The sequence below is a fragment of the Panthera onca genome, chromosome C2, assembly GCF_046562875.1.
Source record: "Panthera onca isolate mPanOnc1 chromosome C2, mPanOnc1 haplotype 2, whole genome shotgun sequence".
Lineage (NCBI taxonomy): Eukaryota > Metazoa > Chordata > Mammalia > Carnivora > Felidae > Panthera > Panthera onca.
In genome coordinates this window covers 72,511,128-72,535,862 of record NC_138347.1, presented here as the reverse complement: position 1 = coordinate 72,535,862, position 24,735 = coordinate 72,511,128, and the positions used below count along the sequence as shown (strand labels likewise).

The following is a 24,735-nucleotide window of genomic DNA, read 5'->3' as shown; positions in this document are numbered from 1 at the left end:
CCATGTAGAGAAGAAAATATTAGAAAGTTCCGTAAAGTAAGACTATTACAAGTTATGCTCTGATCACAATGCAGTAAAGCTATAAATGATGAGAAAATCAAAAACAGTAAGGCCCACCCAACTAGAAATTTTAAAACTACCTGTTAACTATTACATGAAAGAGAAAATACAAAATGAAATTATAAGTTTTCTTAATAACGAAAACAGTACATATCAGAATCCATGGGATACATTTAAAAGTGATCACAAGAAAATTCACAGCCTTAAAAACTTTTCCAAACAAAAATAAATAAGAATAAGTAAATAAATAAGAATAAGTAAAAGACTAGAAAGAGAGAAAGGGAGGGCATAGTAAAAATAAAAACAAAAATTATATGATAGGCAGAAGGAAGGAAATAATAAAAATCATAGAGGAAAACAGAAAAAGAAAACAAAAAGCAATAATCGATGAAACCCAATCGATGAAACCCAAAATTGGTTCTTTGAGAAGATCAGAGTCATTAATAAATGTTTAATCTGATCAGAAAAAGAGAAAAGACAAATTATCAATATCAGAAATGTGAGAGATCAAGGGATACAGGAGTACTGATGCATAGGGGCACTTGTACCCCAATGTTTATAGCAGCACTCTCAGCAATAGCCAAGATATGGAAAGAGCCTAAATGTCCATCAACTGATGAATGGATAAAGAAATTGTGGTTTATATACACAATGGAGTACTACATGGCAATGAGAAAGAATGAAATATGGCCCTTTGTAGCAATGTGGATGGAACCGGAGAGTGTGATGCTAAGTGAAATAAGCCATACAGAGAAAGACAGATACCATATGGTTTCACTCTTATGTGGATCCTGAGAAACTTAACAGAAACCCATGGGGGAGGGGAAGGAAACAAAAAAAGAGAGAGGTTAAAGTGAGAGAGAGCCAAAGCATAAGAGACTCTTAAAGACTGAGAACAAACTGAGGGTTGATGCGGCGTGGGAGGGAGGGGAGGGTAGGTGATGGGTATTGAAGAGGGCATCTTTTGGGATGAGCACTGGGTGTTGTATGGAAACCAGTTTGACAATAAATTTCATATATTAAAAAAATTTTAAAAATAAAACCATCTCACAAAATTAAAACTAAACTAAAAACACTATATTATACTATCTTGCTTAAAGAATAATAATAATAAACACTGGTGTATAAAAGAAAAAAACAGAAATGGGAGAGATGACAATTTATAAATATTAAAAGGAAAATCAAAGAATATTAGGAACAACTTTATACCACTCAGTTCAACAATTTAGTTGAAATGGATAAATTCAGGGATGCCTGGGTGGCTCAGTCGGTTGAGCGACGAACTTCAGCTCAGGTCATGATCTCACAGTTTGTGAGTTGGAGCCCCGTATCAGGCTGTGTGCTGACAACTCAGAGCCTGGAGGCTGCTTCTGATTCTGTGTCTCCCTCTCTCTCTGCCCCTCCCCCACTGATGCTGTGTCTCTCTCTGTCTCAGAAATAAATAAACATTAAAAAATTAAAAAAAAAAAAAAAAAGAAATGGATAAATTCCTTGAAAGAAATAAACTACTTAAGCTTACTTAAGAAATATATCATTTGAATAGTCATATATGCTCTAAAGAGATTGATTTACATTTGAAAGTCACACACACAAAAATCTCCAGTTCCATGTGGCTTCACTAATAAATTCTACCAAACATTTAAGGAAGAATTCATACCCATTTTTACCATAAAATTTAAAAAGAGGGAGTACTGTCCAATTCGTTCTGTGAGTCCAACATTACCTAAATTTCTAAATCTGAAAACACATTACAAAAAAACTACAGACCAATATTTCTTAGGAACTTATCTACAGAAATGCTAAGCAAAATTTTAGCAAGTTGAATCTTAATATATAAAAAGGATAATATGCCACTGCCAAGTAGGATTTATGCAGTGAATAGAAGGTAAATACTAGAAAATCAGTTAGTGTAACTCACCATATTAAAAAGGAACTTATGGTTCCTTTTTTTCCTAAAAAAGGAAAATCATAAAATTATCTCCAGAGTTAAAGAAAAGCATTTGACAAAATCCAACACCCATCAGAAACATGTCAAGGATATCTATTTTTACCACTTATTTTCAGCATTATGCTAGAAGTCCTAGCCTGTGCAATAAGTCAAAAGAAGAAATAAAAGTTGTTCAGTTTGGAGAGGAAGAAGTAAAATTGTGTTCATTTGCAGATGACATGATTGTCTATGTAAAAAGTCTGATAGAATTTACCCCCAAAAAACTACTAGAATTAGTAAATTTAGCAACAGGGATGCCTGGGTGGCTCAGTCAGTTAAGTGTGCAACCCTTGATTTAAGCTCAGGTCATGATCTCACAGTTTGTGGGTTCAAGCCCCATGTCATGCGCTACCCTGACTGCTAGGAGTCTGCTTAAGATTCTCTCTCTCTCTCTCTCTCTCTCTCTCTCTCTCTCTCTGTCTCTCTCTGCCCCTCCCCTGCTCACACATGCATGCACACTCTCTCTCTCAAAAATAAACATTTTTAAAAAATAAGTTGAGCAAGAATGAAGGGTACAGTATCATTCATTATACAAATCCTATGTACTTAAACCACACGTAAGTTGAAATTGTGAAAAACATTACTTATAGTGGTCTCGAAAAATATTAAGTACTTAGAAATAAATCTGACACAAGATTTATAGATCAGTACACTGAGAACCACAAAGCATTGCTGAGAGAATTAAAGACCTAAATAAGTGGAGAAATACACTATGTTCATGGTTTCTAAGACTTCATATTATGTAGATGTCAGTTACCTCTAAATTGAGCTTGTAGACTCAGTACAACTCCAATCAAAATCTGAGTAGGGGCATCTGGATGGCTCAGTTGGTTAAGCCTCCGACTTCAGCTCCGATCATGATTTGTGGGTGGTTGGTTCAAGGCCCCACATCAGGCTCTGTGCTGACAGCTAAGAGCCTGGAGCCTGCTTCAGATTCATATTCATATTCATTCTCTCTCTCTCTCTCTCTCTCTCTCTCTCTCTCTCTCTGTCAAAAATAAATAAACATTAAAAACATTTTAATAAAAAAATTCTAAGCAGACCTTTTTGTAGAAAATAACATGCTAATTGTAAAGCTTATAGGAAATGCAAAAATCTAGAATAGCCAAAACAACTTCGAAAAAAATCCGAGATGAAGGACTCACACTGCGTGTTTTGAGACTTATAAAAATACAGTAATCAAGATACTGTGGTAGTGGCATGAAGACATACAAGTAGATCAGGACATAGTAGAGAATTCTTAAATGGACCCATATATATATGGGCAACTGTGGACAAAAGTACAACAGCAGATCAGTGGAGAAAGGGATTGTCTTTTCAACAAATGGTGCTGGAGCAATTGACTAGCCATGCCTCATATCATATACAAAAATTAACTAAAAATAGATTATAAATGTAAACCCTAAAAATACAAACCTTGTTGAAGAAAACATTGGAGAAGAATCTTAATGACTGGTTTTGGCAAAGGTTTCTAAGATAGTATAGCAAAAACACAATCCATAAAAGAAAATAATGACAAATTGGATTTCATCGAAATTAAAACTTCTGCTCCTAAAAAACACTGTTAAAGGAATAAAAAGACAAGTCATATAGTAGGAGAAAATACTTTCAAATCATACATATATTTTCATCTCATGAAAGACTTTTATCCAGAACATGTAAAGAACTCTTACAATAATAAAGACAACCCAATTTAAAAATGGGCAAACTATTGGGGCACCTTGGTGGCTCAGTCAGTTGAGAATCAGATTCTCAGTTTCAGCTCAGGTCATGATCTCACAGTTGGTAGGGTCAAGCTTCATGTCAGGCTCTGTGCTGATAAGGCCCGAGCCTCCTTGGGATTCTGTCTCTTCTTCTCCCTGCCCCTTCACTGTTGTCTGTCTATCTGTCTGTCTGTCTCTCTCTCTCTCTCTCTCTCTCTCCCCCCCTTTCTGTCTCCCCACCCTCTCCCTCTCCCCCCCTCCCCCTTTCCCCTGTTCCCTCTTTCCCCTTCCCCCCCTCGAATTTTAAAAAAGTTTTCTTTTTTTTATGTTATTTATTTATTTTTATTAAGTTTTTTATTTTAATTCCAGTATTGATAACATACAGTGTTATATTAGCTTCAGGGGTACAATATGGTAATTCAACAACTCCATACATTACTCCATGCTCATCGTGGTAAGTGTGCTCTTTAATCCCCTCACCTATTTCACCCACCCACATACCCACCTCCCCTCTGGTAACCATTGATACAAAGGTAGAGTTTTGAGTTGGTTTTACTCTTGTGCACATTTTGACCCCACCACACCCCACACACCCCACCACAGGCTGTTACCATCACCTTGTACACCAATTCTAAAGCCCACCTGAGTTCCCCAGAGTGAGACCGAGGGTAACACAGGGCTTAGAGTGGGCTCAGAATATTCCACCCCAAAATATGCCAGTTTGATATATTGACTATTTTGAGCTAAAGGCACTTGAAAAACAACAGGTGTAAGAAAGGCACAATGATTTCCCCTTTTCCTCCTGAAAACAGGAGATAAAACTCCCATATGTAACAGACCCTCCCCTGCATCTGGAGGAAAAGAACATCCTCATCACCACAGACAGGGAGTCAAGGCCAAGTTGAATTTTTACAAACAAATTTAACCAAAGTAACCCCTATCTTCCTTTAGTCTCCTCATACATTTTAGTTACTTTTTCATAATTACTACTCTTTGTTCAATCTAGTATATAAAAAAATTTTCTAATGGGCAAAGTATTTAAAAAGACATTTCTCTAAAGAAGATATACAAATGGCCAATAAAAACATGAAAAGACATCCATCATAATCAGTCATTAGGGAAATGCAAATTGAAACCATAATTAGGTGCCACTACACACCCATCAGAATTACCAAGCTTTGACAGAGCTATAGAGCAATCGGAACTCTCATAGACTTTGCTGGGTGAGAAAATAAAATGATACAACCACTTTGAAAAAGAGTTTAAACATACACCTACCGTATGATCCACTTCTGGAGAAAAGAGAACATACGTCCATACAACGATAATCTCTAATAACAGCAGACCAGTGGTTCTCACGAATTGAGATCATGACCTGAGCTGAGATCAAGAATGGGACACTTAACTGACCGAGCCCATGCTCACCCATGCACCCCTACTATATCCTTTCTGAATTGTCAACTCACATATATTCTTTTTTACAATAAAAGTAATTAATAAAAAATTTTTTTAAGAATTTAAGGTAGAAAATAGAAAAGTAGAAAATCTAGAAAAAGTTAACACAATAGACAAACCATGAGTTGACCTGAATTTTTTAAGAAGAAAAATAACAAGTAATAGAAACAGGAAATGACAAGGGAATATACCATTGAAATAAGAGGAAATCACAAGACTACTTTCTATATCTGTATATAAATAATATTTTTTAAGTTTGTTTATTTTGAGAGACAGAGAAAGCACAAGTGGTGGAGGGGCAGAGACAGAGAGGGAGAGAGAGAAAATCCCAAGTAGGTTCTGCACTGCCAGCACAGAGCCTGATGTGGGGATCAAACTCATGAAACCATGAGATAATGACCTAAGCCAAAACCAAGAGTTGGACCAACTGAGCCATGCAAGTGTCTGTATATAAATAAATTTCAAACTTGGTTGCAGGGCGCCTCGGTGGCTCAGTTGGTTAAGCGTCCGACTCTTGATTTCAGCTCAGGTCATGATCTCACAGTTCGTGAGTTCAAGCCCCGCATCAGGCTCTGTGCTGACAATGAAGAACCTGCTTGAGAGTCTGTCTCCCTCTTTCTCTGCCCCTCCCCTGATCAGTCTCTATTTCTCTCTCTGTCAAAATAAAGAAACATGAGGGGGAAAAAACTTGGTTGCAATGGAAATTTTTTTAGAAAACTATGGTATACCAAAATTGACCTGTCAGAAATGGAAAGCTTTCTTTAGAAGAAATAGAGCACATTATCAAGGAACTACCCCACCCACAAAGAGCACCAGGCACAGATGGCTTCACAGGAGAATTCTATCTAATCCCAAAGGTTAGACTGTTCTAGAGCTCTACAAACTGTTCAAGAGCATTCTTTTTATGAAGCAAGTATAATATTGATATCTAAGCCAGCTAGAGACAGAAAAAAATCATAGACCAATATCACAAATACTAATGCAAAAACATTAAATATTTTAGGAAACAGAATCCCATAGCACGTTGCAAAACTAATACACCATAACCAAATGGGATTAAAGAAATTTAAGGTCAGCTCAAAGTTAGGAAATTCATCAATATAATCTACCACAGATCTAAAGAGAAAAATCAAAAATTTCCAGATGCCTAAAAATCTTTTAGTAGAATTCAGTACCTTACCAGGGGGAAGAAAAACTTAAAAATACAGAGATTGGTGTTACTTTTAAAAAGGAAAAGGAGATGGGACACTTGGCTGACTCAGTCAAAAGAGCATGTGACTCTTGATTTCCAAGTCATGAGTTCAACTTCCACGTGGGGTGTAGAGATAAATAAATTTTTAAAAGCTGTAAAAAAAGAGAGATTTAGATGGATGAATGGATGGATACATATTCTTACTTTTAAATATTTAATGGGAAAAATACAAGGCAAAATACGAGGAAATTCCATTATGTTGAAGAACAAAGCAAGGATGTCTATTATCTCCACTACTATTCAACGTTGTACCCAAGGTATTCATTGTACTTGAGGCATTAGTCAATGCTGTTAGACCAGAGAAATCAATTAGAGGCATAGAACTGGGGGGAAAGTAAAACTAGCTAGATTTTCAGATAGTAGTATACCTGGGAAACCATACAAAATCTATCATAAAATTTATTTTGTAAAATAAATTATAAAGTATTATAAAATTAAAGACAATTATAAAATGAAAGTCACTTAAAAAAAACTAGAGTAAGGTTATCCGTATATAAAATTAAGATGTGGTGCTCACTTCGGCTGCACATATACTAAAATTAGAAGTATACAGAGAAGATTAGCATGGCTCCTGCTCAAGGATATCACACAAAGAATAATATGGATATGTCAAAAAGACACAGAAGCCAGCCTGTGGAGCCCCCAAGTGGCCAAAATGTTTAAATGGTTATAACTAATTATAACATAAAGAATAAAATAAGTGGGAATCCAAGCTGGTGCAGCCACTCTGGAAAACAGTATGGAGGTTCCTCAAAAAACTAAAAAGAGAGCTACCCTGCGACCCAGCAATTGCACTACTAGGCATTTATCCAAGAGATACAGATGTGCTGTTTCGAAGGGACACATGCACCCCCATGTTTATAGCAGCACTATCAACAATAGCCAAAGTATGGAAAGAGCCCAAATGTCCATCAATGAATGAATGGATAAAGATGTACTATATATGTGTGTGTGTGTGTGCGCGCGCGCAATGGAGTATTACTTGGCAATCAAAAAGAATGAAATCTTGCCATTTGCAGCTACGTGGATGGAACTGGAGGGTATTATGCTAAGTCAAATTAGTCAGTCAGAGACAAAAATCATATGACTTCACTCATATGAGGACTTTAAGAGACAAAACAGATGAACATAAGGGAAGGGAAACAAAAATAATATAAAAACAGGGAGGGGAACAAGATGGAGGAGACTAATAAATATGGAGAACAAACTGAGGGTTATGGGAGGGGTTGTGGGGGGGGGGTGTGGGCTAAATGGGTAACGGGCACTAAGGAATCTACTCCTGAAATCATTGTTGCACTATATGCTAATTTGGATGTAAATTTAAAAAAATAAAAAATAAAACAAGTTAAAATAAAAAAGAATAAGGATCCAAGAATCCATAATGGTACCAATAAGTACATGAATAAATAAATAAACTGATAGAAGGGAAAGCTTTGCCTTAACATTAGAATATCTAATTAAGATAGGAAGAATGATGATATTGGGAGATCTCCCTGGACAACCACCATGGTAATAATTGTTCATAATAATAGTTCAAACAAGAACTATCAGTGTTTGCTAAAATTAGTGAGTGAATTAATATCTTATGAGAAACAGGGTATTTACATCTCAACAAATCCTCCCCCAAAATACTTACCAGTTACAAAGGAAAAAAATTGTAATTTTATAATGAACGTGGCAGATAAAACCTTAAACAAGTGATCAAAATTAACATCACTAGCATAGTAATGGGACAAATAGATATTATATGCCTCTTGATATGATGAATTGAGAAGGATACAGCATCACTTCTGTGGTATTCCTGCCAAAATGTGTAGCATGGGAAATATCAGGTACACCAGGGTTGAGGCATATTCTTTGAAAAAAGAAAATAATCTGTACTCTTCAAAAATATCAAGATCGTGGAAGACAAAGACTGAAGAACTATGCCAGATTGACAGACTAAAGAGACATTACAACCAAATGCAATGTATGATCTTGGATTGGATCCTGAACCAGGAACTTTTTTTTCTTTTGTACTAAAGGACATTAGATGGCCAACTGAAATTGTACTGTGATTATATAAGAGATGTCATTGTTTTTAGGAAATAGGGGGTGAAGTATTATGTCTGCAATTTACTCTCAAATTGTTTTGTATGTATATAGAGAGGAATAAAATAAAGCAAACATGATAGAATGTTAATGTTTCAGCATAGCATTTTTTTAATTCCTGAGCAATCACGTAAAATATTAATGTCTAATAAAAATAGATAGTGGGTACATATGTGTGTATTATTTTCTTTTTTTTTTAATTTTTTTTTTTTTTTTTTGAGTATTTTTTAAGAGAGAGCACGCATGCAGGCAGTAGAGGGGCAGAGAGAAGGGGAGAGAGACAGAATCCCAAGCAGGCTCCACACTATCAGCACAGTCCAACGTGCGGCTCAAACTCACAAACCGTGAAATCATAACTTGAGCTGAAGTCAAAAGTCAGACGCTTAATCAACTAAGCCACCCAGGTTCCCTGTGTCTATTATTTTCTATATGTTTGAAGTCTTATACAGTATTAAAATTTTTATTTTAAATATTCCTACTAAATTGAAATTGTTTATTGAAGTACACTTAAGCCCTTAGATTATAAAATGCATGATAAGGCAGTATGTAATTTAAAATACAAGGGGCGCCTGGGTGGCGCAGTCGGTTAAGCGTCCGACTTCAGCCAGGTCACGATCTCGCGGTCCGTGAGTTCGAGCCCCGCGTCAGGCTCTGGGCTGATGGCTCGGAGCCTGGAGCCTGTTTCCCATTCTGTGTCTCCCTCTCTCTCTGCCCCTCCCCCGTTCATGCTCTGTCTCTCTCTGTCCCAAAAATAAATAAAAAACGTTGAAAAAAAAAAATAAATAAAATACAATAAAATCTATTTGATAAGTTATGATTACTACCCTATTTAACATGAACACACTCATCTTTATTAAAAATCCAAATGGCCTTTGTAAGTGAATTTAAGCATTTTCAGAAAAGTGTCTTAAATCCAGAAGTGGGGTCCCCAATTGCCAGTTTGTGTTAAAGTCCCCAATAAAATGAGAAATAAATTAGTGGTATATAAGGTTTTATAAATTTCAATTTATTCAGTTTTAAAGATTCTTCTTCATTTTAGGTATTTTCCCTCTTGTTGATTATGTATTGTTTTATGAAATGGTGGTTGTAGTAAGGTGGTTTATTAGGTGTTTAGGGTGTTTTATTTTTCTTGGTAAAATAAGTTAGAAACCCCATATTGGTTGCCATTTGGAGACCAATCTATGAAAGCTAGGAGTAAGGGAACTGTATTTTCATTCCTTTTTAAATGTAATGTTTGAAAATGGAAAATTAATTATTCATAGTCATCATTCATTGTCTTCATTTCCCCTCTGAAATTTGCTAACAGAAATGACAAGTTTGCTTAAAGTGAACAGGATCCAAACATACCATAATCCATATTTTGTACCTGTAGGAAATGTACCTTTGAAATGATTGAAAATACTTAGTTCACTTGTTTTTCTTCTTTATTTCCTCTATTTTAGGGCAAACATTGTATCCTCGATGTCTCTGGAAATGCCATAAAGAGATTACAGATTGCACAACTTTACCCAATCTCCATTTTTATTAAACCCAAATCCATGGAAAATATCATGTAAGTGTAAATGCCTCAGGCACGAGTCTCTAAGTACAAATCCAGTCTGTTACTTATTATATTGGGTAATTTACTTATCTTCCCTGTGTCTCCGTTCCCTTATCTGTAAGATGGAAATAGTAGTATATACCCTCCTCATATGGTTATTGTGAGGATTAAATAAGAGTTCTGTAACATACCTATCATCATCATCAACATTAATATACTAAAGTATAAGGTAATATGTATTAGAATTTTAAGTCTGAATGGTCACATGTGGCTAATAAGTACTGAATGGGGCAGTGTAGTTCTGGGTAACCACTAAAAAGATAAAATAATGTATACCTATTTATAATAGAGGGCAGAAATCAAATGTAAATAAAACTAAAAGAAGATAGGAAAGAGCAAATAGAAACAGAACAGATAGGACAAGGATACAGACACTGAGATGCCTTTTTTTTTTTAATGTTTGTTTATTTTTGAGATAGAGAGAGCGAGCGGGGGAGGGGCAGAGAGAAAGGGAGACACAGAATCCAAAGCAGGCTCCAGACTCCAAGCGGTCAGCCCAGAGCCCATTGCAGGGCTTGAACTCACGAACCAGGAGATCATGACCTGAGCCAAAGTCGGACGCTTAACCAACTGAGCCACTCAGGCACCACCTTTATTTTTTTTTTAAGTTTATTTATTTATTTTGAGAGAGAAAGTGAGCAAGCACAAGCAGGGGGAGGGGCAGAGAGAGAGAGGGGGAGAGAGAGAGAATTCCCAAGCAGGCTCCATGGTCAGTGCAGAGCCCAATGCAGGGCTCAGTCCCACAACCTCAAGATTATGACCTGAGCCAAAATCAAGAGTCAGACACTTAACCAACTGAACTGCCCACGCACCCCAGACAGTAAGATGCTTTAAATGAACCCAAGTACATTTTTCATTAACTTAATGCTAGACTAAGTGGTCTGATTAAAATACAAAGATTGTGGGGCACCTGGGTGGCTCAGTCGGTTAAGCTTCTTACTTCAGCTTAGGTCATGATCTCACAGCTTGTGAGTTCAAACCCTGTGTCCGGTTCCATGCTGACAGCTCAGAGCCTGGATCCTGCTTCAGATTCTGTGTCTCCCTCTCTTCTGCCCTTACCCCTCTCACACTCTGTCTCTCTCCCCATCAAAAATAAATAAACATTTTTTTAAAATTTTTTAAATACAAAGATTGTCAGAATGGTGGAAGTAAAAATAAATAACTATATGCTGATTTGTAGGAGAGGAAAAAATGTCTTTTCCCTCTACTAGGTTTTCACTTGGACCTCTGTAACGAAAGAGTAACATACAAAATTTATTAAATTCAACTTTTATGTGACATGGGAGCATTCATAAGTAAAGGAAGACCCAAAGAAACAGTTAAACCTGAGCATTTTTATACTAGGTTTGATGACAAATGGACAGTCATGGGAAAATGTCACAGTACCAAAGAATATAGGCTAAGAATAGCAAACTAGGGAAATTTATCAAGGCCTTTTTGTTCAAATTCCTCTCAGTATCCCTCCATCTTTGGAGATAAGGGTGCCTATTTCCTCCAAGTGTAAGAATACCACCTCTCACATGAGGATTTTGACCCGCCTTGGGGAAGATCAGAGTCCTTCATATACCTGCCATCTTTCAAATTCCTTTAAGCTTAAAATATTCAGCAGGCCAAGGTGCCATATTTTAAAATCGTGTATTATGATACCCATCAACTACATGTTGCTTTCATAAGACACACCTTAGATATTAGGCTATGGAAAAGCTGAAAGTGAGAGACTAGAAAAAAGATATACCATGCAAACATTAACCAAAAGTAAGCTGGTTTATATTGCTATCAGCATATACCTAAAGGCAAGAAATCATTACTAGAGATAAAGATGGACATTTTGTAAAAATGAAAGGTTGACCCAATCAGGAAGGTATATTCATACATACATTTGTACTTAATAATATAGTCTCAAAATATGTAAAGCATAAATTGATAACTATAAAAGAAAAAAATACAGAATCATAGTGGGAGAACTTAACATGTCAGTCAGGAAGTAATAGAATAATAAAACAAAAAATCAGTATGGATATAGAACAGCACAAAATAAAAACCTTACCTAACTGACATATGTAAAAAACATTGCATTCAGTATCTGAAGAATTTACACATTAATTTCCAGTACACATAGAACAGTTACCAAGCCTAATCATATGCTAAGCCACAAATTTCAGTGATTGGAAACAAACATTGTCTGACCATGGTGAAATTAAAATAGAAATCAATAATTAAAATATCACTAGAAAATTCCCATGTATTTGGAAATTAAGCATTGTACTTCTGGATGGGCCAAAGAAGAAATCACAGCATAAGTTAATAAATATTTTGAACTAAATGGTAATGAAATTGTCAAGTGAATGAACTTGGAAAATGCAATAGCCTTAATAATGGAAAATCCACAGCCTTAAATATTAGGAAAGAATATAGGAAATCAAATAGATATTAAAAATCTAAAGTTTTGAGAAATTAGAAAAAAAAAAGTGAAACCCAAAGAAGGTAGAAATGTAATGAAATAGAAAACAAACATGGTAAACAGGGTCACCAAAATGAAAAATGTTTCCTTTAAAAATATTATAAGCCATTAATAACAGAGGTTAAAAAAAGAAAATAAAGAAGGCATAAATAATACCAGGAATGAAAATGGAAATATTACTACGCATCAAATAAAATGATCAGAGAACTTGGACACTTCACAAAAGGGTATATCCAAATAATAAATAAACATAAGAAATGGTGCTCAATGAAACATGGAAATGCAAATTAAAACCATAATGTTGTGGGGTGCCTGGGCAGTACAGTTGATTAAGTGTCCAACTTGACCTTGGCTCAGGAATCATGATTTCATGGTTCCTGAATTTGAGCCCCACATCAGGCTCTGCGCTGATGGTGCAGAGCCTGCTTGGGTTGGGATCCTGTCTCTCCTCTTTGCAACCCCCTCTGGTTTATGCACGCACACATGCACTCTGTTTTCTCTTGCTCTCTCTCTCAAAATAAATAAATAGAACTTAATAAATAAATAAATAAATAAATAAATAAATAAATAAATAGATAACCTTGGGGTACCTGGCTGGCTCCATTGGTAGAGCATGCGGTCTTGTTCTCAGGGTCCTGAGTTCAAGCCCCACATTGGGCATGGAGCCTACTTAAAAAAAAAAAACCATAATGTCATATACTAGTCCCCACACCAAAATAGCTTAAAAAAAAAAAAAAAGACAGAAAACATCAATCATTAGCAAGGATATGGAACAAATGAAACTCATTGCACTGATAAGGAGTTATCAATTGGCATATCCACATTGGTAAACTGTTTACAGTATCTCCTAAAACTGTATATACTCAACAGAAATGTTTACATGTGTTCACCAAAGACATGTACTATATTGCTGACAGAAGAACTGTTGAAAATAACCAAAAACATTATCCAAATGTCTCAGTGAATACATAAATTCACACAATGAAATATTCTACAGTAATGAGAATGAGCAATCTCCCAACTGCACACAAAAGTATAGAAGAATCTCATAAACATATTTTGAGTAAAAAAATCCAGACATACACACACACACACACACACACATATATATACATATGTGTGTATATATATATATATGTATGTGTGTGTATACATATGTGTGTATATGTGTGTGTGTGTGTGTATACACATATATGTGTGTATTTATACATATTCTGTGATTCCAAACTTAATCATTGCTTTATAAGTCAAATGGAGGTTACTCTGAGGGTAGGTAGGTGACTGGAAAGAGCACATCCAAATTTTGGATTGCTGGTATAATATTCTGTATCTTGATCTAGGTACTAGATGATACACAGGTAAGTGTAAGTTGGTAAAAATTCATCAAGCTATATATTTACGATTATCTTCTATGTTTGAAGGTTATACTTTAAAAAAACTTCAAAAAAGTCTTAAGAAATAGAAAAGGAAAAAAAAAATAGAAAAGCTAGTCCTAAACTTACTAAAGAACTTAACTTTTTTATGAAAAACCTTCCCAGAAATAAAACACTAGGCCAACAGGACTTACTAAATTCTGCCAAAAGCTTAGTAATACAGATCTTACCCAGATTCTTCAATTAATTTTATGTAAAATAATATGATAAGGAAATGAATTCTGATAAGCCAATCTTAACATGAATATAGATGGAAAAATCCTTACCAAAATATAAACAAATTGAGTTCAACAGTTAATTTTTTTTAATAAGATAAAATATAACCACCAAGTTGGATTTATTCAAGAATGCAAGGTTAGGTAAACATTTAAAAATTAACCAGTGGTGGAGCTAGAGAGAAGGTGGAGTAGGAACCACCAGGAATACACTTCCCCACCTAGAGAGCAATTGGACTTAACAGAATCTGTCAGAAGTAACTACTCTGAAATGCAGCAGTCTTGAAGGCTTGCAGCTTCTAGGGGAAGTTTTGAATGGTTCATTTTTGTTAATCTCAGCTTTTAACCTGGTAGCAGCTACCCATATCCCCACCTTCACCCCATAGCAGGGCCACACATGCCTTTCTTGAACAGTTTGTGGGGGCCAAGGTGGTGGGCAATAAGGATTCGGTTCTCCCAATTTTAGAGAATTGTGCTCAAATAGCTGATTGCTTCTTCTGGTTGTGGAAGTGCAGACATGGAGGCAGATAGCCATTGTTGCAAGCCCCTACCCCTAGAAAAAGAACAATCTATACTCAAAACTAACAAAAGGAAGGAAATAATAAAGATTAGAGCAGAGATTAACAAAAGAATAAAAAACAGTAGCGAAAATCAGTGAAACCAAAAGTTGATTATTAGAACAAAAGGACAACCTGTTAGCTAGGTGGACTAAAGGGAGAAAAAAATATTTAAATTCCTAAAATCTAAAAAGACAGGATTCTACAGAAATAAAAAGGATTATAAGAGTACTATAAACAATTGTACACCAAAAAATTATATAAATTAGATGAACAAATTCCTAGAAACACAAACCTGCCAAGACTAAATCAAAAAGAAATACAAAATGTGAATAGACCTATAACTGCTAAAGAGATTGAATCAGTGATCAAACCTCCCAACAAAGAAAAGCCCCCTGGAGCTAGTGGTTTCCCTGGTAAATTTTACAAACGTTTAGCGAACTAATGCCAATAATCCTCCTCAAACGTTTCAAAAAAATGAAGAGAAAGAGATACATAATACAAGAGAAGGAAACATAGTACAAGAAAACTACAGACCAGTATCTCTTATGAACACTGATGCAAAAATCTTCACCAAAATACTAGCAAATAGAACTCACCAAAATATTAAGAAGATTATACACCATTTCCAAGTGGTTTTATTCCTGGAATACAAGGGTGGTTTGACATGAAAATTAATCAACATAATATAACAACACAATGAAGGAAACAAAAATGAAGGAAAAAACACATGATCATTTCAGTTGGTGCAGAAAAGGCATCTGACAGGGACATCTGGCTGGCTTATTTGGTACAGCATGTGACTCTTGATCTCAGGGTCATGAGTTCAAGCCCCACCTTGGGTGTAGAGATTACCTTAAAAAAGGGAAAAAAGACATTTGGCAGCATTTAATACCCTTTCATGATTAAGAACACTTAACAAAATAATAGAAGGAAACTACCTCTACATAATAAAAGCCATGTGTGAAAAACCCACAGCAAACATCATACTGAACAGTGAAAGACTGGAAGCTGTTTCTCTAAGAGCAGGAACAAAGCAAGGATGCCTACTTTTACCACTTCTGTTCAACATAGGTACTGGAAATACTAGCCAGAGGAATTAAGCAAGAAAAATAAAAGGCATCCAAATTGAAAGGGAAGAAATAAAATTATTATCCGTTTGCAGATGATATGATCTTATCTGTAGAAAACCCTAAGGACTGCACATAAAAACTATTAGAACTAATAAATAAATTCAGCAAAGTAGCAGCATACAGAATCAACACAAAAACCAGTTACATTTCTATATGTGGACAATGAACAATCTGAAAAGGAAATTACAAAAACAATTCCATTTACAATAACATCAAAAAGAACAAAATACTTAAGAATTAACCAAGGAAATGAAAGAAAAACACGTACAGTGAAACTACAAAACATAGCTGAAAGAAAATAAAGAAGATATAAATAAATGGAGACACTTCTCGTGTTCATGGATTAGAAGATTTAATGTCGTTAAAATGTCAGTGCTACCCAAAGTGATCTACAGATTCAGTGCAATGTCTGTCAAAATCTTAATGACATTTTTGGCAGAAATAGAAAAACCCAGGGTGCCTGGGTGGCTCAGTCAGTTAAGTGTCCCACTTTAGCTCAGGTCACAATCTCATAGTTCGTGGGTTCAAGCCCCGCGTCGGGCTCTGTGCTGACAGCTCAGAGCCTGGAGCCCGCTTTAGATTCTGTGTCTCCCTCTGTCTCTGTCCCTCCCCTACTTGTGCTGTCTCTCTCAATCTCAAAAATAAATAAACATTAAAAATTTTTTAAAAATAGAAATTGAAAAACCCATACTAAAATACATATGAAATCTCAAGAGACCCTCCCCCCCCACCCCAGATAGCCAAAACAGTCTTAAAAGAACAACAACAAACTTGAAGATTCAGACTTCCTGATTTCACAATTCTCTGCAAAGCTACAGTAACCAAAACTTGTGCTGTTGGTATAAACACATATGTAAGACCAATGGAATACAAAACTACAGTGAGATATCATCTCACACCTGTCAGAATGGCTAAAATCAAAAACAAGAAACAAGTGTTGATAATCATGTGCAGGAAAAAGGAACCCTCATGCCCTGTTGGTGGGAATGCAAATTAGTACAACCATTGTGGGAAACAGTATGGAGGTTTCTCAAAACATTAAAAGCAGAACTGCCCTATTATCCAAGAATCACACTACTGGGTATTTATCCAAAATATACGAAAACACTAATTCAAAGGGATATGTGCACCAGCGCACCCCTATGTTTATTGCAGCATTATTTACAGTAGCCAAACTATATAAGCAGCCCTAGTGTCCATCAATAGATGAATGGATTAAAAAAAGGTGGTATGTATATAAAGTGGAATGTTATTCAGCCATAAAAAAAAGAAAATCTTGTCATTTGCAACAACATGAATAGAGCTGGAAAGTATAATGTCAGAGAAAGTAAGTAAGTCAGAGAAAGAGAAATACCATATGATCTCACTCATATGTGGAATTTAAGAAACAAAACAAATGAGTAAAGGAAAAAAGAGACAAGAAACAAACTGTCCTATAGAGGACAAACTAATGGTTACCAGAGGGAAGGTGAGTAGAGGGATGGAGAAAATAGGGGATGGGGATTAAAGAGTACACTTATCATGATGGGAAAAAAATGAAATTAGAAAGACCAGTGGAGTAGAATAAAGAGGTCAGAAGTAAACTGCCCTATATATGACTTTTGACAAGGATGCAAAACCACTGAGTGGGGGAAAGGGCAGTCTTTGCAACAAATGGTGCTGGGAAAACTGGATATCTATATGTAAAAGAATGAAGTTGGACCCTTACCTAACGCCATATACAAAAACTAACTCAGAATGGATCAATGACCAATGTAACAAAAGTAAAATGTAACAATGTAACAGAGTAAAACTCTTAGAAGAAAACAACATTGGATTTGGCATTGATTTATTGGATCTGATACCAAAGGCACAGGTAACAACAAAAGCAGATTCGATTCCATGAATATTTTAAAGTTTTGTATATCGGGGCACCTGGCTGGCTCAGTCTATGGAACGTGTGACTCAGGGTTGTGAGTTTGAACCCCATGTTTGGTGTAGAGATTACTTAAAAATAAAATATTTTTTGTCTAAGCTTATTTATTTTGAGAGAGAGAAAACAAGAAAGGGAGGGGCAGAGAGAGGGAGAGGCAGAATCCAAGGCAGCCTCCGTGTTGCCAGCACAGAGCCTGACACCTGGCTCAAACTCACGAACTGTGAGATCATGACCTGAGCCAAGATCAAGAGTCAGACGCTCAACTGACTGAGCCACCCAGGCGCCTCTTATTATTTTTAAAAGATTTTATTTTGGGGGCGTCTGGGTGGCTCAGTCAGTTGAGCATCTGACTCTTGATTTTGGCTCAGGTTGTGATCCCAGGGTTGTGGGATAGAGCCCCATCCCATGTCAGGCTCCACGCTAGGCATGAGTCCTTAAGATCTCTCTCCCTCTGCTCTCCCCCAACTCACAGACTCATGCTCTCTCTAAAATAATAATAAGGGGTGCCTGGGTGGCTCAGTCAGTTAAGCATCCGACTTCAGCTCAGGTCGTGGTCTCCTAGTTTGTGGGCTCGAGCTCCGTGTTAGGCTCTTGGCTGGCAGCTCGGAGCCTGGAGCTTGCTTCAGATTCTGTGTCTCCCTCTCTCTCTGCCCTCCCCTGCTTGCACTCTGTCTCTCTCTCTCAAAAATAAACATTAAAAAATATAATAATACAGTTTTGTATATCAAAAGACACTATCTACAGAGTACAAAGGCAATCCACAGAATGGGAGAAAGTATTTGCAAATCATATTATCTAATAAAGGATTAATATCCATTATATAGAGAGAACTAAAACAACAAAGAAGACAACTCAATTCAAAAATGAGCAAAGGACTTGAATAGACATTTCTCCAAATAAGATACAGCTGATAAGCACATGAAAAGATGCTACCATCACTAATCATTAAGGAAATGCAGATGAAAACTACAATGAGATCCTATCTCACATGCATTAGGATGGCTATTGTCAAAAAAACAAGTTGCTGACATGGACATGGAAAAATTGGAACTCTCAAACTGTTGGTGGGAATTAATGTAAAAGGGCACAGCTGCTGTGGAAAATAGTATGGTGATTTCTCCAACATTAAAAATAGAGTTACCGTATGATCCAGCAATTTCACTTTTGGGTATATACCGCTTCCTTGATGAAGTACTTGTACACTCATGTTTATAGTAGCACTATTCACAATAACTAAAATGTGGAAGAAACCTAAGCACCCATCAGTGGATGAATGGATAAGCAAAATATGGTCTATAAATATAAAGGAGGGGCAACTGGGTGGCCCAGTTGGCTAAGCGTCCAACTTCAACTCAGGTTACCATCTCACGGTTCGTGAGTTTGAGCCCCCACATCGGGCTCTGTGCTGACTGCTCAGAGCCTGGAGCTGCTTTGGATTCTGTGTCTTCCTCTCTCTCTGCCTGCCTGCCTCTCTCTCTCTCTCTCTCTCTCTCTCTCAAAAAAAAATAATAAACACAAAATAAATTTAATATAAAGGAAGGAAATTCTCCAGTATATTACAACATGGATGATCCTTGCAGGCATTATACTAAGTGAAATAAACCAGTCACAAAAAGACAAATTCTGTATGATTCCATTTACATGAGGTACTCAGAGTGGTCAAAATTACAGAGACAGAAAGTATAATAGTGGTTGCCAGTGGCTGAGGAGATGAGAATGGGTAGTTATTTTTAATATAGTTTTGATTTCACAAGATGAAAACAATTGCAGGAGTAGATGGTGGTAATGGTTGCACAACAATGTGAAGATACAAATGCCAGTGAACTGTATGTTTAAAAATGTTTAAAATAATAACTTCTATGTTATGTATATTTTTTCACAATTTTAATTAATTTTCTAAAATCCATGTAAATGTGCCACATTAACAGATTTTAGGATCCAAAACATATGAGCATTTTAACAAATGCGGAAAAAGCATTTAATAAAATTAACATCCATTCATGACAAACATTCTGCAAACTGTGAACAGAAGGTAATTTCCTTAATCTGACGAAGGTCATTTACAAAATATCAAAGCAAGCATTGGTGCACCTGGGTGGTTCAGTCACTTGAGCATCCAACTCTTGATTTCGGCTCAGGTCATGATCCCAGGGTTGTTGGATCGAGCCCCACATTGGGCTCCACACATAACTTGAAAAAGCTAAAAAATTGCTTTAAAAATTCTCTCTAGGGGCATGTAGGTGGCTCAATCAGTCAAGTGTCCAACTTTGGCTCAGGTCATGATCTCATAGTTCGTGAGTTCGAGCCCCACATCAGGCTGTCTGCTGTCAACACAACACCCACTTCGGATCCTCTGTCTCCGCCCCCCCTCCCCTGCTCATTTTCTTTCTCTCTCTCTCTCTCAAAAATAAACATTAAAAAAAGTCTTTCTCTCTCCCTTTGCCATTCTTCCCTGCTCACACTGTTTCTAATATACATACATATACATATACATATATGCAAACATCATATTTAATGATGAAATATTGAATGCTTTCCCTTTAAGTTGGGAACAAATTCTCATATACCCATCATCCAGCTGCAGCAATAATTACCAGCTATGACCAATCTTGTTTCATCTATCCCCCCACCTCCCTACCCCTCCGCACCAGATTATTTTGAAACAAATCCCAGACATTATATGGTTTTATCTATATATTTCTTTATATGTTTGAAAGATAAGAATTCTGTTATTGGAAAACCTCTCTATGGTGATGGTTCAGCTTCTGACTCTTGATTTCAGTTCAGGTCATGATCTCCAAGCCCTGTGTTGGACTTGGGATTGTCTCTGTCCCTCGTTCTCTGCCCTTCCCCCGGCCTGTGCTTTCTCTCTCTCTCTCCCAAAATAAATAAATATTTAAAAAATAAAAATAGGGGCACCTGGGTGGCTCAGTCGGTTAGGCATCCAACTTCAGCTCAGGTCAGGATCTCATGGTTTGTGAGTTCAAACCCCACGTCGGGCTGTGTGCTGACAGCTGGGAGCCTGGGTCCTGCTTCATTTTGTGTCTCCTTATCTCTCTACCCCTCCCCCTTTCTCTGTCCCTCTCTCTCAAAAATAAACATTAAAGAAAATTAAAAGCTTAAAAAGAAAACATCTCTATGATGTCACACCTAAAACAACTTTTTATATCATCACATAGTTCAAATTTTCCTGATTGTTTCATAAGTTTTGCTTATGTTTTTTCAATTGGTTTGAATCAAGTTCCAGGTGAGATCTACTTGTGACAGTTGGTTGTTAAGTATTTTAATCTATAGACTCTCCCTCCATCTCTCTTTTTTTTTTCAATTTATTCGTTAAATCATTTCTTCTGCAAAGTTCTCCCTAGACTATATTTTGCTGATTGCCTTCTCATGGTGTTCTTCGATATGTTCATGTGTCTCCTTTGTTACCTGTAAATTGGTAGGTAGATCTTAATATGAAATTTTGATCAGAGTGAAAACTATGACATTAAGGCTTAGTTTTTTTGGCTGCCTTGAGCCAATGCAAAAGTGTGTTGAAACCCTGTGTCATTCCAAGCATAAAGCTATATACTTAGTGACTGAATCCAATTTTTTTTTTTTAGAGAGAGAGTGGGGTAGGGGCAGAGGGAGAGAGTATCCTAAGCAGGCTCCACGCTCAGCACAAAGTCTGATGCAGGCCTCGATTCTGTGACCCTGAGATAATGACCTGAGCTGAAATCTAGAATTGGACACTCAACTGACTGAGCCACCCAGGCGCCCCTAAATCTAATTTTTAATGACATATATATATTCTCAACAAACCTCAACTTTTCATGATTTTATGTTTTATGTGTCTCTTCTAATTCGTCATCTTTTTTCAAAAAGTATTATAATGTATTAATTAGCAATTCCTAAATTTATTTGCATAGGGAAATGAATAAGCGTCTAACAGAAGAACAAGCCAGAAAGACATTTGAGAGAGCCATGAAACTGGAACAAGAATTTACTGAACATTTCACAGGTTGGCATCATGTGTGTCAGTGCCCTAATAGAATTTTGATTTGGAGCCATATGAACTGACCTATTGAAACGGATTTTGAACTATGCCCACATCTATCAGTAATTATTTACTGTGGCTAATACTAGGTGTTAATACTATGTAATTAATACTGTGGTTTTCAGAATAATTCATCTAACTTAGGCAGTGCTGATGAGGAATCTTGAAATTTAGTGTTTCTTAAGTTGCTGATTAGGACATACTAGACTGGAGAAAAATAGATTCAGACTTGATTTCTTCTGTGAAACTGACTTTTCCCTTACACTTCATAAATTTTGATCCATTTTAAGATACTATTAAAAAGAAATGAGTGGGTAGCAATTCCCAAATCTCCCATTCATTTTGTCCTTTAAAGTATTCCTCAGGTGTTCATAAGTACATTACATGCCTTGGTGTTGTAACTCAAGTGCTTTTTTCCTTCTTTTTTTAAAATAATTTCAGACTTCTAGAACAATCACAAGAATAGTATCAGCAATTCTCATACACTTCTCACCTATATTTTCTAAATGTTAACATTTTACCACATTTAATTTTTTTCTGAAACATTTAAGAGTAACTTGCAAGCAGATGCCCCTTTGCCTCTAGATACTTCAGTGTGTATTTTCCAAATACACAAAACTAAGTAAAAATTGCCAAGTCTCATTTTCAATCAGCATTTAAAATAAAAATTCTTACATTTTTCAAATATGAAAATTAATGAAATGAGCACTTACTACTAAGCAAACAATACATAAATGGTCTCTTGCTGGATGAATAACTAGTTCTAAGACCTAGCTTCTATTTCACCAATGATTGTGATGGTAAAGATAGACAGTTAATGGAGGTTTCTGATTTTGTTTCTGTTACAGCTATTGTACAGGGAGATACGCTGGAAGACATTTACAACCAAGTGAAGCAGATCATAGAAGAACAGTCTGGTCCTTACATATGGGTTCCAGCAAAAGAAAAGTTATGAAGACTGATGTTTCTCGGTTTCTCTTTTCCACGATTTCATTTTCTTTGACATTTCTTTGCCCTTTCCTTTTGGAATCTGTCTGCAATACTCCTTCCATGTTGAATCATATCCCACTCATCATGGTCTATGGTTGTGCTTAGTTTTGACATCTGGTGTCTCCTTCAAGTTGTAGCATCTGTATTACTTTATGTCGCTATTGGTTTGTGGCCATTTTTCAGAACTAAAGGTGGAATGGCCTGACCAGCTATTAAGGATTTGGGGAGACTGGGAAATTGTGGTAAAATTCCTTAATGTTTAAGGGAAAGTAACTTTAAGAGATTTTCAGAAAAGCTTTATATACATTCTTTTCAAATTTCAGTATAAATGAAAGAAAAGTGGTGTTAAACAGTGATTTAGTAAACTTTGAGCAACAGTGCACGCTTAACTTTAATAGCATGGTTTGGCCAATATATTAACTCTCAAGTCCTTTTCTCAGTTGACTTGTGTTATCAAAGCCAATATTTCATTATAGACAAATAAGGAAAATATATGGTTTTTAATTTCAAAATTAATGTCTACGTTAACTTGCATTATTTCACAAGGGATATTCATTTTTCATAAGAGTTCTTCAAGTCTTTTATTGTTTGAGGGTTCTTAGTACATTTGCTAGGAATAGCAGTGTTTAAATGTTTTTAATCTACTTGTGCAACACTATTTATAGTGTCTTACAAAAGTTGTTCAAACATAATGATCATCACAGTTTCTGAATTGAGGCCGTGTTTAGGTGCTAGGGGAGCTCACCTTTTACACAGAAGGTTGAGAAAATTTCATAGACGTAAATACAGGCAGAACAGACATTCTAGTGATGATGTAGTACCCATGGCAATGGAAAAGGAGTCCAATTCCTAGTCTAAAACTTTAAATGTATTCTTAGGGATCAGATTTTAATGAATATTTTACCCACAGTAACTGCCTATTTTGTTATAATAAAATATATATATATATATATATAAATATATATAAAACTTTCTTTAACTAAACTCTGTAACTATGGGAATTATTTTCTTTACATAGTTGCACACACACACACAAACATATATATATTTAAAATATATTTTTTCTTTTGCCACCTACTCTTAACTTTTTGTTTGGTTTTTAAATTAAATATTAATTGATTAGACTTTATCTTCCTTAATCACGTGAACTGAAAACAGGGATATGGTGGTTGTGGAAAGAACCTTTAGGGAAATTAGATTACATACAAAAGTATAGGCATGTTCTCCTCTTTTCTACAGAAGTTTTCAGATGGTTCCTGGTTTTGTTTTGGGTTTCTTTGTTACTGTTGTTCTTGTCATTGGGTTTGGATTTGGCCCTCTGCCTCTCCTTCCACTTCTCCTTTCACTGGTAGACAAAGAAGGAAAAGCCTTGTGTGTGTGTTTTCCCTTCAGACTGCACACCTTTCACCTCTTGTAGCTGCTCTGCATTAGAGTTGCACAGATCTTCATGGTGGGCAATTTTAAGAAATTTTAGTGAAAGGTAGATAGGATTTCAGAAATCAACTTCTCTGGTCTTTTATATTAATAATATTGTTTGCCTTCCTTTTGCTTTTTGGAGTTTATTAAATATGTGTTTTTGACAACCTCCTCATTACAGTTTCTTAAACAAATGAGTACTGGTTTGTAAAGGATTATCAACATTATTCATTCCATTTATGAGAAAGAGGAGAACAGCTAATAAACTTTATTGTAAAATCCATATGTTAAATGTGTCTTGAATTCTGAAAGAAAATAATATTTTACAAGCTGACATTTTCTTCGAACTTGGAGCATCATGTAATTTACAAACAGACTTCATGGGCCATTAGGAAACCTAATCAAATTTCTTCTATAGGTTTTGGAATTGA

The 24,735-nt window shown here is 35.9% G+C and overlaps 1 protein-coding gene and 1 pseudogene across 24 annotated transcripts in view; both read left to right on the top strand.

Moving 5' to 3' along the window:
* Positions 1-24,587, top strand: part of DLG1 (discs large MAGUK scaffold protein 1) — a 272,956-nt gene extending 248,369 nt beyond the window's left edge. For all 24 annotated transcript variants that reach the window (XM_060639586.3, XM_060639587.3, XM_060639595.3 and 21 more), the window contains 3 exons: positions 9,991-10,100; positions 21,771-21,862; positions 22,747-24,587. In XM_060639586.3, coding sequence (XP_060495569.1) covers positions 9,991-10,100; positions 21,771-21,862; positions 22,747-22,853 — 309 coding nt within the window. In that variant the 3' untranslated portion in view covers positions 22,854-24,587. The remainder of the gene's footprint in view (positions 1-9,990; positions 10,101-21,770; positions 21,863-22,746) is intronic.
* On the top strand, positions 6,967-7,067 carry LOC132684431 (U6 spliceosomal RNA; annotated as a pseudogene).
* Positions 24,588-24,735: the final 148 nt, after the last annotated feature.